Raw genomic sequence first — 14499 nt, 5'->3', positions numbered from 1 at the left:
AGATGATTAAAAAGATTTTTTGAAGTTTTAATAGAAGTCTGATCTTTTTCTAGACTAATTGAAGCTTGAAGCTTCTGCAGAAGTGACTGACTGTTTCTGAATTTGGATAGTAAGCTGTTTAAGAAATGAGCTTTGCAGAAATTTTTTTTTGATACAACAGTGCTGTATGAGTGCCTCTGTGTGTGCATGCGAATGAAAAATGCATGATTGCTTGATGTATTGTAGTCTTCATGAACAGTTTATATTACACAAGCACAGGTTTAATAGCTTATCTCTTTTTCTGATGTCCCAAATGCAACGCTGGTCTTTGTAGAGAAGTAAATGCACTACAGAACCAATACAATCATTTGTGTGACTGGATGAAGTTATATTATCAGCTTTGGAGCTGTTTTTATTCTATGTTTGGTTTGTAACTAGTTAGGTGGGGCTACCAGCAAATCTAAATGCTTGATCAGTCAAGCATAAAAGTAATGCGTCATCATGTCTAAAGTCCCTGTTAGACACTATTACCTGTAAACACTTTCTGTGTTTAAGCACTTCCTGCTGTGCAGAGTGACCTCCTTACACATTCCTCTGTTTTTTAAAATTTTTCTTTCTTTCCTCAATCATTTTCTAATGTTTGTTGTTCATCACCTGTTTGTTTGTTTGTTTGTTTGTTTTTTCTAATGCTTTTAATAGCGCTATGTAAGGATGTACACAGGGGGAGTTAGCTCATTGGCTGAGCAGCTAGCCAATCAGCTTCAGTCTCAGGAAGATCACAAGCCCTTACCTGAAAAGAGGGATTTGGTAAGCAAGCAGTGTCTGGGGATGTGGCTGCACAGATCGAAGCCTAACTTGCCAGAGAGCATTGTTTTGTGCAATGACTGTGGTCCATATAGTAATGTGTTTAGTTTTTGTCACAGTTGAACCTTAAACCACCTTCCTTTGTGTGTGAGTTTCTTTCACACGTAACTGAAGTTTAGGCTTCAGTTTGTAGAGTGATGAAATAACAGTAGACTATTTACTCTTAATTCTAGTTCCTAATGGTACATTACATGTATCTGCTGTGATCTGGTGTTACTAGTTTCTAAAAAGCTCAATTCCCACCAATGGTGACCTGGTGTGACCTTGTGGCTTCCCGTAATAGTATATAGTCTACTAAACCTTTGATTTGTTTAAGCCTCTGTTTTCCATTCAAATGTGTACTTTTTTATTTAAAGATTGATTCAGTATTTTCTCTTCCCACAGGGTTCCCTCAGGAAAGAGTTTCCTGCTAACATCGGTGGCAGCGACGTTTGCTTCTTCTGTCGAAAGCGTGTGTATGTCATGGAGAGGCTGAGTGCAGAGGGGAAGTTCTTCCATCGCAGCTGCTTCAAATGCGACTACTGTGGCACCACATTACGACTGTCCTCCTATGCCTTTGATGTGGAGGATGGTAAGACTAACGTTGTGAACCTTCATGTCTTACTGTTCCATTGGCACTCTCATAAAGTCAAATGAGGCCAAACTTAAGTAAACATATCTCAACACTAGAATAAAAGTTGGGGTACAGGCTAACCACAACAATCTGAATGAAGAATAAATGTAAGCTATGAAGTGTCAGATCTGTGTGACTTTGGCTCCCCTCAGTGGTAGTTTTAAAACTGAACCTGTAACAAATAGCAGTGCACCGCAAACTCCAAGTACCCTTATGGCTCAAACCCAGTGACAATGTGATGCAACCCAGACTGTACCAAAATTCACCAGGCTCATCATAATTTTTGTACAGACAAAAATGTAGCTATAACCTCAAGAAAATTCAATCCCTAGTTTAAGTGAGTAAAATTGATTTTAAGACATAATATAATTAATATAAGATGCCTTATAGTGACCCCAGAGGAGAGAGCAGTCTCATGATTTCATATTTTCCCTCTCTGGGAAGTGACTATTGTGCTCAGGGACAGGCAACAGATTGTTCAATGAGACAGTGTAGCTGTTTCTCAGATGAAGCCGTGGGACTGAAATCCAGCGACGGTCTGAATTGAGTCAGAAAGGACGATTGGATTGTGATCATTGTCTATTTCTGCAGAATAGATAAAACCTATGGACTAAATGAGGTGAAATTTACAAAAATATACGATGTGTACGTTTGTTTATGCGTTCAGTATGTCTGATTATTTTCTCTGTCTACTTTATTCTACAGGCAAGTTTTACTGCAAGCCCCATTACTGTTACCGTCTGTCTGGCTATGCTCAGAGAAAGAGGCCTGCTCCATCTCCTGGTCCAATCACAGCTAAGGTAATTGTTTGTTTGTTTTATTCTAGTAGATGAAAATGAGAATTGGCTGGCAAATAATGAAGAATTCAATTGCTGGTTGTTTATCTTCATAACTCAGTGATTATCTATTAGTAAAAAGCTAAGGTCTCACCAAAAAGCAGCATGTTTTATAAGGAAGTCATTTAATCTTTAACTTTTTTGATATTAAGATAAGAACATATATAGGCACTTTCTGGGATTGATCTATTGTGTCTATACTTCTGCAGGAGAACCAGGTTCCCCAAACCCCTACATTGACCGTGGATACCCCTGGAAGGGCATTGGCAGCGGCAGCGCCCACAGCTGATCTCCAGTCCTCAGGTACCCCACTTTCCTCTCTTGCTGTGGCGGTTGCGCCCTGTCGTCTGACCACGGGCATGGGAGTCCCACTGAATGCCCTCCGCCACGTGCTGTCCTGGACCTGCCACCAGGTGGCACACAGTCCCCTAGACTTTCCCTTCCTGTGTACCTACTGCGCCTACCTCTTCTGCTGTTTCACCATCAATGTCCTGCTCAACCTCCTCTAGCATGACTCTCTTATCCTTTCTTTTTTCCCTGCTTACTTCCTTTTACTCTTTGCCAACTAATGTCAGTGGGAATGTATAGATTTCTTTGACTGTACTGACTCACCGAGCCTGTGGAATGATCGTGTAAACCTTGTGATTCTTTGTTTCGGTGATTTGATTTATTTCTTGGAAGATGCAGCATTCTTTCTGTTTCTTTAAGGAGACATTTTATGACTTGTGATTGGCTGAGACACTTATGGAGTGCTCTAGCAGGATCATTTTAGAAGTGAATGGTGCATCTTAAATTTATTTATTTTGCTTGGCTTGGAAATTAAAATGATTTGCAGAGAATTTCTCCTGGTCAAGTTTCCAGGATGTAAGATTGTTTAACTCTCTCGTACTTACTGTACTAATCTTTGTTACTAGACAAGGTGTGATTATTTTCTTAGGTTGAAATTGTTGTAATTGGCATATTTCAATACATTCATAAATCCTATAAGATAATTACCTAATCATGACTTCAGCCTGCTGGTGTTTTAATGAAGAGCCAAGCTTTATTTGAATGTAACCTCTAGTGGCCTGTGACTACTCTCTTTTAGCTGTGTGATGTGTTTCTTTTAGAGCCTGCTTTGTGATGTGTTGTTTTTCCCTCTCTGTAAGCCATTTTGCACCTACAATATCCCTCTTACTGAAACTCACCATACTGTGATGAAGTGCCTATATCGGTGTGTTTGGGAGCTTTACCTTTCCCCCACCTATCAGAGCAGCTTAGAACTGAAACTTAGTGCTTGAATTATTTCCTGAGATTTTGCCTCTTGTCACACCTTCTCAGCTGGCCTGTCCTGCATCCCTCAGCCTCTCGCCCCTGACACATTACCTGCAGACTCACTTGTATTTGCTAATCACAGTGTGTCTTTCCTGCATTAATTGCTTTGTTCATTATAGTTAAATAAAATCATAGATTAGAAAGGGCTGAAATGGGTAGGCTGCTAAGATTCACAGAAAAAGACTGTAGACCTGCTGCGCCATGTGGCAAGTGTAGTATAATATATTAAATTGAGACTCACAGATACTCTAGTAATACTATAAACATATGTAACAAATAACAAAACATATAAACCAATTAAAGACATGTTTTCATTGCTAAAGATAGGTGACAAGTAGTATTGCAGTAACCAGAGGATAATCTTAGAAGATAGAAAATCCCATTATATATCTAATTGTGTTCATCATTTGAAAGATTAAAAAATATATATATATATATTAGAAAGCTAAAAACTGCACATTGCACTGGTTAGGTCATGGGTTGCTGTAGCCCTTTGCTTATGCTTTTTAAGTCAAGTTTAAACTGAGGGGGTATTTTTCTACTAAGCTGCCTTGTGTTTTCAGGCTTTTTTAAAGAGAGCAAAGGGAAACCTTTGAGATGAGAACATTTCATAGCTACACAAAATAACATATGCTACTGCATCAATCACACATGCACTGTCACTTTTTAAGTTGGACTTACATGAAGGCTTATTCCATTGTCATATTGTCCTAACAGAAGATCAAGTCTCTGTTTTAGTGAGTTGTGAAGTTGGCCTTCTCAAATGACAAACTTAAAAGGGATCGTGACATCCTGTCTTTTTCTCTTTATATATATATATATATACAAACACACATTTTAATTACATTTTTAATTTATATGAACTTCAGTACAGTTTTAAGATTTGCTTCTCAGGATGGGAAAAAGGCAAGGCACCCCCCTTGTACCTCTCAATATAGTACATATATTTTAAACGTATTTGTGTTTGTTGAGAACATTTGCTGTAGGACCATAATCTAATGCAATAAATTCAATTTTAGATCCTAAATTGGTGTGTTCTTGTCAGTTTGTCCTTAAAACTCAAGGTTGGTACAGAATACACAAGTTAACAAATGTGTGAGGAAATGTGCTAGTTTCAGTGTTGGGTGTGTAGTTGATTTGATGCTACTAGACTCATGCAAACTTCAGGATTTATTTGTATCTATAAGCAGCCATTTCGGAGGAGCCTTTCAATCAGTGCTGCATGGCTCATGCACTACAGAGAGTTCAGTTTTCTGCTCTTCTCTCTCATAGCATATACCTGATTCTCAGTTGTTTTTTTTTTTTTTGTGCTCTTTCCTCTGGTCTTGGTGCGCTGCCTCTTTCCCTCCAACCACCTGGATGAAATCCCGGGGTCTCCGACTTATGACTCAATGTCAACTACAGTACTGGAGATCAATGGTCTACAGGAACCAAGCCTAGCCAAACGCCTGCGGGGAACTCCAGAACGCATTGAGCTTGAGAACTACCGTCTGTCCCTGCAGAGGGAGGAGGAACTGGAGGAGGTGCCAGAAGAGACACTGGCAGAGCACAACCTCAGCAGTGTTCTGGACAAGGCCACAGACGCTGACCTTGGCTCCAGGTAAGTGCATAGCCACAATATACAATAAATTGGAAGAACTAGTGTAGGTTTTATTGACTCCTGCTATATAAAAATATAAATTTAGAGTCATTGTGAAATACTGGAGTTCATTCTTTTGCCAGCTTTGTCTTTGTCTTCAAACACTTCTGTTCTCTCCCACTAACACTGGCCTCCACCTCTGTTTTCCAACAGCAGTTCAGAGTCAGACATGGAGGAGGAGGATGAGCAGGAGTATCAGGATCAGGAGGAAGTAGAGCAGCAGCCTCCCAGTCCGTCTGACCTTGGGGGTGTTCCCTGGAAGGAGGCGGTAGAGCTCCATGCCAAACTGAGGGGTGACCAAGGTGATGAGGAAGATGAAGAGGAGGAGGAGGAAGAGGAGGAGGAAGGCGAGGCTCAAGCCGATGCTGTCAGCAGAGATGGGGAGATAGATGAAGATGAGGAAGAGGAGGAGGACGAAGACGAGGATGAAGATGAGGAGGAATCAAGCGATGGTAAATGTGCTTTGAATTATTTCGGTGCCATCTGCAAAGACTGAAACTGTAGTTTCTTATGTGTATGTTCGTGTCCTGTTTAGTTTCCATTTGTCTTTTTTGACAATTCAGAACTTCACTTGTTTTTTGAAAATCTGCTTCATGTGTGGTGTCACTGTCTCAAACATTGTTCTCCTCATCCTCTGCTTCTTTCCTCCTTTTTCCACTCCCCTTATTACTGCCCTCCCACGTTCATTGTGTTTGTGTGTGTGCATGTGTGTATCTGTTCCTGTATGTGTTTTTTTTTTTGGTGGGTGTTTGTTTCCCCCTGCTGGCAGAGGGGGATTACTGCCCCTGGGATAGAGAGCTCCAGTCAGGGCTTTGGCTGGAGAAGTACCTCACAGATGAAGAGGATGTTGGTACATTTAAAGGTAGCAGCAGAACTCTGCCTGTGGGTGTGTTTGCTGTAACTTTGCGTGTGATGTTTAACCTTGGCTGGTTTGGGTTTCATTTTCAAGGATTTCTACAATATGAGTGTAACTTTTTGGGGGTTTTTTTGTTTTTTTTTTTTTTGTCCTGTGAGTTTTGATTGTTTGGTCTTAAAGGATTTTATGTTCATAAGTGTGTTTGTTTTGAAGAGTTACTGAGTCCTATTTTAGTGGTGTGCTGTTCAATACCTCTGTTAGTTTTAAAATACTAATCTGATAAATGCCAGAGATTTTTTTTTTGTTTTGTTTTCCCCCTAGGAGCTGCAGTTATGGTTTGACATTGAATGACAGAATTGTTCTGTTCAAAATATGAATTTCTCGCTTTAACCTTACACATTTGAAGCTCACTTTTATGGTTTGACTTTTTTGCAGTCTAGTGCATGCTGCCTCCCTCTTCCTCACCTCTGATGATTTTTCATTGCCACTGTGATCTAACTGTTTCTCTCTCATCTCTTTCATTTGTGTCCTGTTTTTTTTCCTCTCTTTATTCCTTATCTGTCTTTCTCTACATTCCCCAAACAACTTCCCCTTTTCTCTTTATCTGCATTACCTTTCTTCATCCACCCCAAAAACATAACTCTGGCATACATGGCCATACTCATTTAGCCAGGAACCTGCAGATCCAACAAGTCCTGCAGCCTGTGGATCCTCAGGCCATTCCAAGTTTGGTGAGAACACACATGGACTCTGAGGGAGACAAAGATGGCCTGCCGGCCTTGGCCTCCCAGCTCTCCCAACCCTCTGAGCTCATGCTGCCCTCCTCCACAGGTAACCCACCCACAGGAGCTGAAATGCCTGGCAAGGCTGTGGGCCTCACAATATTAAGGATCAGGGTCTCATTTCACCAGAATGGCTGCTGCTCTTCTGTTTGTATGTCTGTGACTGCAACAGGAGGAGCCACCTCCCCCAACTAACCCACCTGTCATTTATAACCATTTCTGATTTTGTACATTTTTGTTATATTGCTTTTTTTTATATTCTTGGAACGTCTAATTTTGTGTTCAGTCTTTTAATTAGTCATTCAGAGTTGCTGTTGGTTGTCTGGGATCTTCAACCACATCCCCACCATAACCCCTTTGTCAATTCCTTTGATTGTTTTCTGCTTTGTTCTTTTGTGTTTTGCCGTGTTCTTCCCCATGTGTCTAATTACTTTACTTGTATTTCCTTGCCATCTATCCCTTGTTGTTCTGTATCTTCTGGTTTGAATGTAGCCCCTGCCCACACATCGGCCCGCCACGAGGCAGTGAGAGTCTGGTTGGAGTCCATGTCTGGAGGTAGCTCAGACTTAAAAGGGATCATGACATCCCCTCTTAGACTCGTATGCTATCTGTCTATCAGCTGGCCTTTTCCAGGAGCATGCAGAAAACACATGCAGAGAACAGTAATCTCACAAGCATGCATGCTGTAAGACTGTCACTCTCGAGAGTTTTGCTCTCTTGGGGTCAGATCAGCACCTGTATTTCACATTTCCCACAATCCAATCTCTCATCCCACCCTTCCAAAATAGGCATTCTCTCTTTACTTACATGCACTTGCTGTACTGTAATGTATTCCAGAGACAGATGAGCATCAGGACTTGAAAACATCATAGTGTTTCTTGTTCTGATGGATAATGGGTGAGGCACTTGGGATCTGTTGTTACCTGTACCTGAGTATTTTCAGACTAACCCATTAATGGCACTTGTTTTTGCACAAAGTTCAGAGAATGACGTGTTGAAGTACTTCATCCACTGTTTAAAAGTTTGAATGAATGGAATGAGAGTCCTACACATCTGGCACTCAGGCAGCACTTGTGTTCTCTTAAAGCTCAGTGAAGATCTCTTGTGCTCAGACCAACTGCAGTCAGGCATCTTTTGTCCCTGTGCACTCACATGAGCAATAGTCTCATAGTGCATTTAGCAGTTGTGATGTTAAATATTGTGGTATTATTTCAAAAGTGCATGGGTAATTTTACTATTTCAGTTTTGTTGAAGAAATAGTCTCTCTTAACAAATGTTTTTACATTTGTTTGAGTGATTGCTGCTCATTTCTTAACCATTGTCATTAACATTTTGGTTGTGCTTTTGCCCGATTCACTAATGCAACTGAACAAATCTTCTCTCATATTTAATGACGTTAGCTGCATAATTTCATTTTTTTTTTTTTTTGCAGTACTAATCTTTTTTTTTTAAGCTTGATGCATTAAAAACATTTTAATGCACTTTGAAACTTTTTAATTCTTTTTCAGTCTTTTATTTATTTGCTTTACTTTTTTCAATAGTTTTTTTCATTAAGCATTGTTTGAACTGTTTCTATTTTTTTTATTCAGCCCCCAGGCAAATTTTTTTGAAAAAAAAAAAAAAAAAATTCAAACTTTCTAAACAGAAAGGTTATGTGTTGCTCATTTAATGGATTCTTTTTTTTTTTTTTTTGCTGTGTCAGAGCCCTGTGAAGATGACAACCTGGAAGCAGAAGCTGGCAGTCCAGATATGGAGCCTGGTACAGAGATGGATCAGGGTATGCTGACAAATAAAATAAAAACAATAAAAATGCACTTTATTCATTCTTACAAATGCTAAATATTTTTTTATTTTTTGTTTAGAACAATTTCATCTCCATTGCAGGAAAATAACCGTAAACATCAAAGTTATACAGCTCCATAATAGTGCAATGTGTGTCATGTTGTTTTAAATTCCAGATGACATCCCTTCAGACGCAGAAGCAGAGGCTCGTTTGCACCAATCAGAGCATGCTGAAGCACTTCTTGAGGAAGACAAGAAATCAGAAAGTCTGGAAGTGTCCTCCAGTATTGGTACATGCCAGTCGGTCATTCAAATTGATTATATACAGTGTTTACATTAGTTAATGGCTGTACTTGTTTTGTTGTTTGTTCATTTAGAACCATCCAGCATCAACCCTGTGCAGAAAGAAGATGTTGTCCTTTCCCCTCTCAAGCCTAAACCAGAGACACAGGTGAGATGAATCTGTACTTATAAATGCTGGTCATGTTAGTGCAGACAAAGCCTTAATCTTCTCTTTTTCTTTCCAGCTACCACTTGTGAAGCTTCCCAACACCCGCTTTTTCCCAGATCCTTTCATACCAGAGGAAACAAAGTCTGACAGGACAACTCCATCTCCATCCGCAAAAAGCCCACTCTGCCCTTCACCTGCACCTGTCAAGGAACCTTCTTCTATTCCTTCATCTCCCACTGTTGTTGCTGGTGCTTCTCCTGTCAGTGTCCCTGCTTCACCTCAATCAAGGTCACCCACCAAATCACCTATCGTCTCTCCCCTCAAGCCAGCTGCTGAGTCACATGTCACATCACCCATCATGTCTTCAGGTAGCTCACCGATCTGCTCCCAGCCCACCCCCCTACCAGAGACTTGCATACCTAAATCTCCAGTTTACCCTCATCGCTCCATTTGCCCCCTCACGGGCAACCCCCTCTCCCCAATCTGTACTCAACCTTTGACCTGTCATGAACCCTCGTCTCCTCTTACCTCTGATTCTCCGGTTAGAACTCAACCAGTCCCTGCAGTCACTTCTACGCCCCTGAACAAAATGGACAAAGGCACACCAGAGCCCACAAAGTCTGATGATTCCTCAGTAGAGGAAACACCATCTAAAAAGACAGATATCATTGAGGAGTTTTGGTTAAAGAGTGCTGAGATAAGAAAAAGCCTTGGTCTTTCTCCACTGGACCGCAGTAGCAAAATTTTGGAGAAGAGTGTTGTTAAGGCTCCAACACAAGACCCCACCCCTGTCAAGATAAAGTCTCCACATGTGGCTGACGAGCAGAAGCCTGTGTTTACTGGTCGCACTGTCATTCGCAGACTAAACATTACTCTTGAGGGTCAAGTCATTACTCCCATTGCTCCTGTGGAGCCCAAGAGTAATGACTCTGATAAGAGGGACCTCAGCAGCAGCTCTGGTTTGGGGTTGAATGGGAGCATGGCAACAAGCCAGACAGCAAACAGTGAGAGCTACAACACTTCTGACTCCACCATGCTAACCCCACCCTCCAGTCCGCCACCACCTGTGCCTGCTAATCAGTCTCCAGCTGTGCTGAGGCAGCAGAGACACCAGGTGTCCTGGAGCAACGGAACAGAAAAAAATCCATCTGAGCATGCTAAAGAGCCAGCTAGAGACAAGACTCCTGTTCCTGCACCGAGGACCCAGCTGAGCCCTGTGGCTGTGCCCGCGCCTGCTCCCAGGAAAGTCTCGTCACCACAGGCAGATCAAGAAACGACTCCAGCAGTTGTAATGAGGGAGAAGAAGAAGCCACGGCCAGAGGAGATAAGGAAGTCTTTTGTGGAGACAGTGGAGGAAATTCCGTTTGCTGACGATGTGGAGGAGACGTATGATGAGCGGACGCCAGAAACAAGCATGAACAGATATTATACTCCACCTACCAGCAAGCCCTGCCGGGACAAACCTCCCCTTCATCTGGCTCTAGCAATGGAAAACGGTAAACCCAACATCCCAGTCAACCCAGTGTCTAAGCCCCAGAGGGCCACTCAGTTCTCTCCAGAGGCCAAAGAGATTGCAGAGGAGAGAATGAGGGCCAGAGAAAAGTCTGTCAAGAGCCAGGCTCTAAAAGATGCTATGGCCAAACAGCTGAACAAAATGAAAGAATCTGATATAGAGAAGGGTGCCACACCCAAAGTCTCATGGAATGTAGCCCCAGATGCTGCTGGAAAAAGGAAGAAGTCCGCGGGATCTCCAAAGATGTCAGCCGTAAAAGCGTTGGAGTCAAAGAAGGCAGAGATTCTACCGGAGCGTTTCTTCAGCAGCAACAAGAGCCTGGACAGTTCTGCGGCGTCGTCCGATAGCTCCTCTGTGAGTAAGAGCAAGAAACGAAGTTCTCTTTTCTCTCCACGCAAAAATAAGAAGGAGAAAAAAATCAAGAATGACAGCAGCAGGCTGTCCAGCACTGATGAGACACCACCCAAACACAAATCGTTGTGGAAAGCTGTTTTCTCAGGGTACAAGAAGGACAAAAAGAAGAAGGATGATAAATCCTCTTCAAGCACGCCATCCTCGAGTTCCACCACTCAGGATTCTGGAAAGAAGAAAACATCACCTCTTGGGAGATCATCAGGTAAGAGAGGTGGTCAAAGACCTACAATATTTTTCCTGAATGTGGTTTAGGAGGCTCCAGTTTTCACAAATGGTAACATGTCTTTGCTTTGTTGTTCGCTACAGACTTGAAGTCACGCAGAAACTTAAGCTTCTCTGAGGACTCAGACTTGTCCTGTGATGATGTTCTGGAGAGATCCTCCCAGAAGTCAAAGGCAGAGGTGAGTAACAATAGATGCAATTAGATGTCTGATGGTTTTGCCATTAGCTATTCATTAGGTATTCATTCATATCCTGACAAAGCCAGTCTGAGCTCATTGTTAAGACAGTTTAGTCCGCAAAACAATCTACCAACAATCAGTTGGAGACCAGCTGTTCAAAAGTGGACCAGTCAGCAACCAGTGGAAGCAAAAACCAATGGCTCTTGGACAGGTAGTGTGTTTGTCCACATAAATGTAAAGGACAATAACACAAGCATATTTAAAATGCCTAGTATGTATCCCTGGCAGGTATGTTTGTTTAGCTTTCCTGAACGACAGTGATTTAAACAGTCTGTGTGAACAGGCAGGCTTTGCAAGGCTTGATATGCCCTTATCACTTCCATGGCATCCATTTCAATTTCACTTCCTTTAAATAAACACTTTCCATTTAAATAAATTCTTCCACTCCCAGCTTCATATGGACATCTTTGACCTAGTGTCAGAAATGCAGAAGGAAGCAAAAAAGGAGGAGAAATTGGGCAAGGAGAGAAGGAGGGGATTAAAGGAAGGAAAGAGGGTGAAGGAGAGTCATAAAGAAAGAGATCGGCATGAAGAGGTTGATCGCGAAAAGGACAAAGATGATGATGAGGTATTGCGCAGCGGGTTAAATTATTCTGAATTTCAAATAAACATATGTAAATAAGATTAAAAAAAAACATGTTTAAAGTTTAATGTTAAGTTCACATAACTTGCTTCTAGCTTTCGAGTCACATTAATCTTTAATAATTTGTTTCTTTTAAAGCAGTGTCAGAATAAAACAACTGATCATTTAACTAAATCATAGAGAAAACACACTTTCAAGGTTTTAAGAGCAACAATAAGACATCATAAATATGCACCATAAGGATATCTGATAGCAAAATTACTAAATGGGTGAATTCTTGAAAAGACTGGATTCATTAAAAATGCTTGGGGGATAGATCTCATTATGGCTTTGCATATGGTCAGCACACAAAACTCATATTTCTATAATACAAGTTCTTTTATTTGAATCCATTTGCATTCATTATGTTTATGGCTGGAATTCAAAATGATTGTCCCTCCTGCTGCTCAGTGTGTGTGTGTGCGTGTGTTTATGGTGGCTTAGATAGATACAGTCGAGTTCAGCGCCAGAGGCATGAATTCATTAACCACCGTAAACACATTTTAAAAAATCCCTCCCATTTTGTTTATTTCATTTTGAGGACATATATGAAGAATGAATTCAGATATTCCAACTCTTTATGAATATTGATCTCAATTTGGATTTTACGTGGCTGAAAGTAACAGCAGGTTAAAGCTGTATCACGCCTGCCAGGCTGGGTATAATTCAATAAAAGCCCACACAGGGATTCTGTAGACTAGTGACTGTTGTGGTGTTTATTGTTTTCTAGATTTGTAAGTGTATTAGGGTCATTGTAGAGAAAGCACTGAAAATGAAGCAGGTTTATGGGACAGACATGCCTCTAAAATCCTTGGTGTTAGAATGTGTAAAAGCTGTTCTTTAATAGTGTGATTTCTACTTTGGCTTACTGTTTTGTTTGACTAATTTTGAATTAACATAGATGTGAAAATAGCACCCTGTTTTGTTTTTTTGTTTTTTTTGATGTAGCATATTAACATTGCCTGTGTTGATTGTACCTGCTAAATGATTAATTTTTAATGACTTTTTTGTTGTTTTATTTTGACCAATTTAACATAATCCATAATCCATTTAATCATGTCATCTGTATCATGTTTTTTTTTTCCTCCCTTTTATGTTTTGTCGTTTCCAAGTCTGTTTATGTCCCTCACGCACTGGCGTTCAAGAGATCATACGCCACAAAGGTAGTATTACACACGCTCCCACTGACAACTCCCTCCACCCCCATCCTGACCCCACCCCTTTACGCATGTGCCGGTTTACTGTCATAACACCTTATGTCCTTCTGGCCTCAAACTAACCGTTGTCTCTGGATGCATGTGACAGTCGGACCGCAGCACCCGCTCACTTACTCCTGACATCCACGCTGTTAAAACATGACGTTTCTGAAAGCACTCATCTTTCTGGTCACAATGATATATTTTGCATTTCTCAATATCAGGGGCTATTTCTCTCAGACTGGTATGATATTAACCTGTCATTATGCCACTGTTTTTTACTCCAGTCTTCCTGATGGATAAAGTCTTGACACATTCTCCCTCAGAACTATTCTCTCTTTTTCCTCGTTTACACCAGCTTGTAATGTCCTCATAAGTCAGCTAATAGGGGACACATCCCTGCTTATGTGCCTCACTGTACTGTCTATTATTATGTAAGATCTTATAATGTTAAGACCAGGTATAACTGTAAAAGGTGTAGTGAAGTAGAGGTGTCACATTGTGTTTTAAAATGTTTAGTTACTTTACCTTGAGATTACAATTTGTATACCTAGAGAAGCCTGTAGATGTCTTAAATCCAATTCATATTCATATTGCTAGCCCATTTGATCCCTAACCTTATTTTAGATCTCACTGTAAATGGAGTTTTCACTTCTCCTCTTCTCCTTCAGTTTTTCTGAGGGGCCAGGGCCTCATGGAGCCAAGTACACATACTGAGATTTGGAGGATGAGGCTTTTTTGACCAATGTTTTTGTTGTTCTACCAGAAAACCTACACAGAGGAAGAGCTGAATGCCAAGCTAACACGAAGAGTCCAGAAAGCTGCACGACGACAAGCCAAGCAGGAGGAACTCAAAAGATTACACAGAGCCCAGGTAATTAAATGAGTAACAGCAGTTTTCCACCATTAACCAGAGACCCAGTACGAAGAACCAACACAAATGCCTTTTTGGAGATATGTAGTATTCTTTTTCAATGAATTCCTACATATTTTTACAAAATTGCATTCATGCATTTTTTTTGTTTTTTTAATTTCCTGTTTATATGTTTATACATGTTCAAAAAAATCATTCTGAACATGTTACTCAACCCTCTTTGAGACCAGATTCATCACTGGGTTAAAAAGCCACTGTGACTGATGTCGTAACTCTGCAGTGAAGCTCTGGTCCACTGACTCA

The 14499-nt window shown here is 40.9% G+C and overlaps 1 protein-coding gene across 29 annotated transcripts in view; it reads left to right on the top strand.

The window, feature by feature from the left end:
* Positions 1-14499, top strand: part of mical3a (microtubule associated monooxygenase, calponin and LIM domain containing 3a) — a 74320-nt gene that overhangs the window by 47682 nt on the left and 12139 nt on the right. For 17 of the 29 annotated variants that reach the window (XM_026311277.1, XM_026311278.1, XM_026311279.1 and 14 more), the window contains 17 exons: positions 679-786; positions 1228-1414; positions 2162-2256; positions 2502-2595; positions 5011-5206; positions 5399-5697; positions 6015-6107; positions 6771-6932; positions 7376-7438; positions 8586-8660; positions 8842-8955; positions 9043-9116; positions 9193-11245; positions 11350-11444; positions 11896-12072; positions 13239-13289; positions 14089-14196. In XM_026311277.1, coding sequence (XP_026167062.1) covers positions 679-786; positions 1228-1414; positions 2162-2256; positions 2502-2595; positions 5011-5206; positions 5399-5697; positions 6015-6107; positions 6771-6932; positions 7376-7438; positions 8586-8660; positions 8842-8955; positions 9043-9116; positions 9193-11245; positions 11350-11444; positions 11896-12072; positions 13239-13289; positions 14089-14196 — 4044 coding nt within the window. The remainder of the gene's footprint in view (positions 1-678; positions 787-1227; positions 1415-2161; positions 2257-2501; positions 2596-5010; positions 5207-5398; positions 5698-6014; positions 6108-6770; positions 6933-7375; positions 7439-8585; positions 8661-8841; positions 8956-9042; positions 9117-9192; positions 11246-11349; positions 11445-11895; positions 12073-13238; positions 13290-14088; positions 14197-14499) is intronic. The other 12 variants (XM_026311301.1, XM_026311300.1, XM_026311288.1 and 9 more) reach the window with 9 other exon arrangements.

This window comes from Mastacembelus armatus, chromosome 6 (genome assembly GCF_900324485.2).
Source record: "Mastacembelus armatus chromosome 6, fMasArm1.2, whole genome shotgun sequence".
Classification (NCBI taxonomy): domain Eukaryota; kingdom Metazoa; phylum Chordata; class Actinopteri; order Synbranchiformes; family Mastacembelidae; genus Mastacembelus; species Mastacembelus armatus.
Note: the sequence above shows the minus strand (reverse complement) of the source record. Positions and strands in the feature narration are given on the sequence as shown.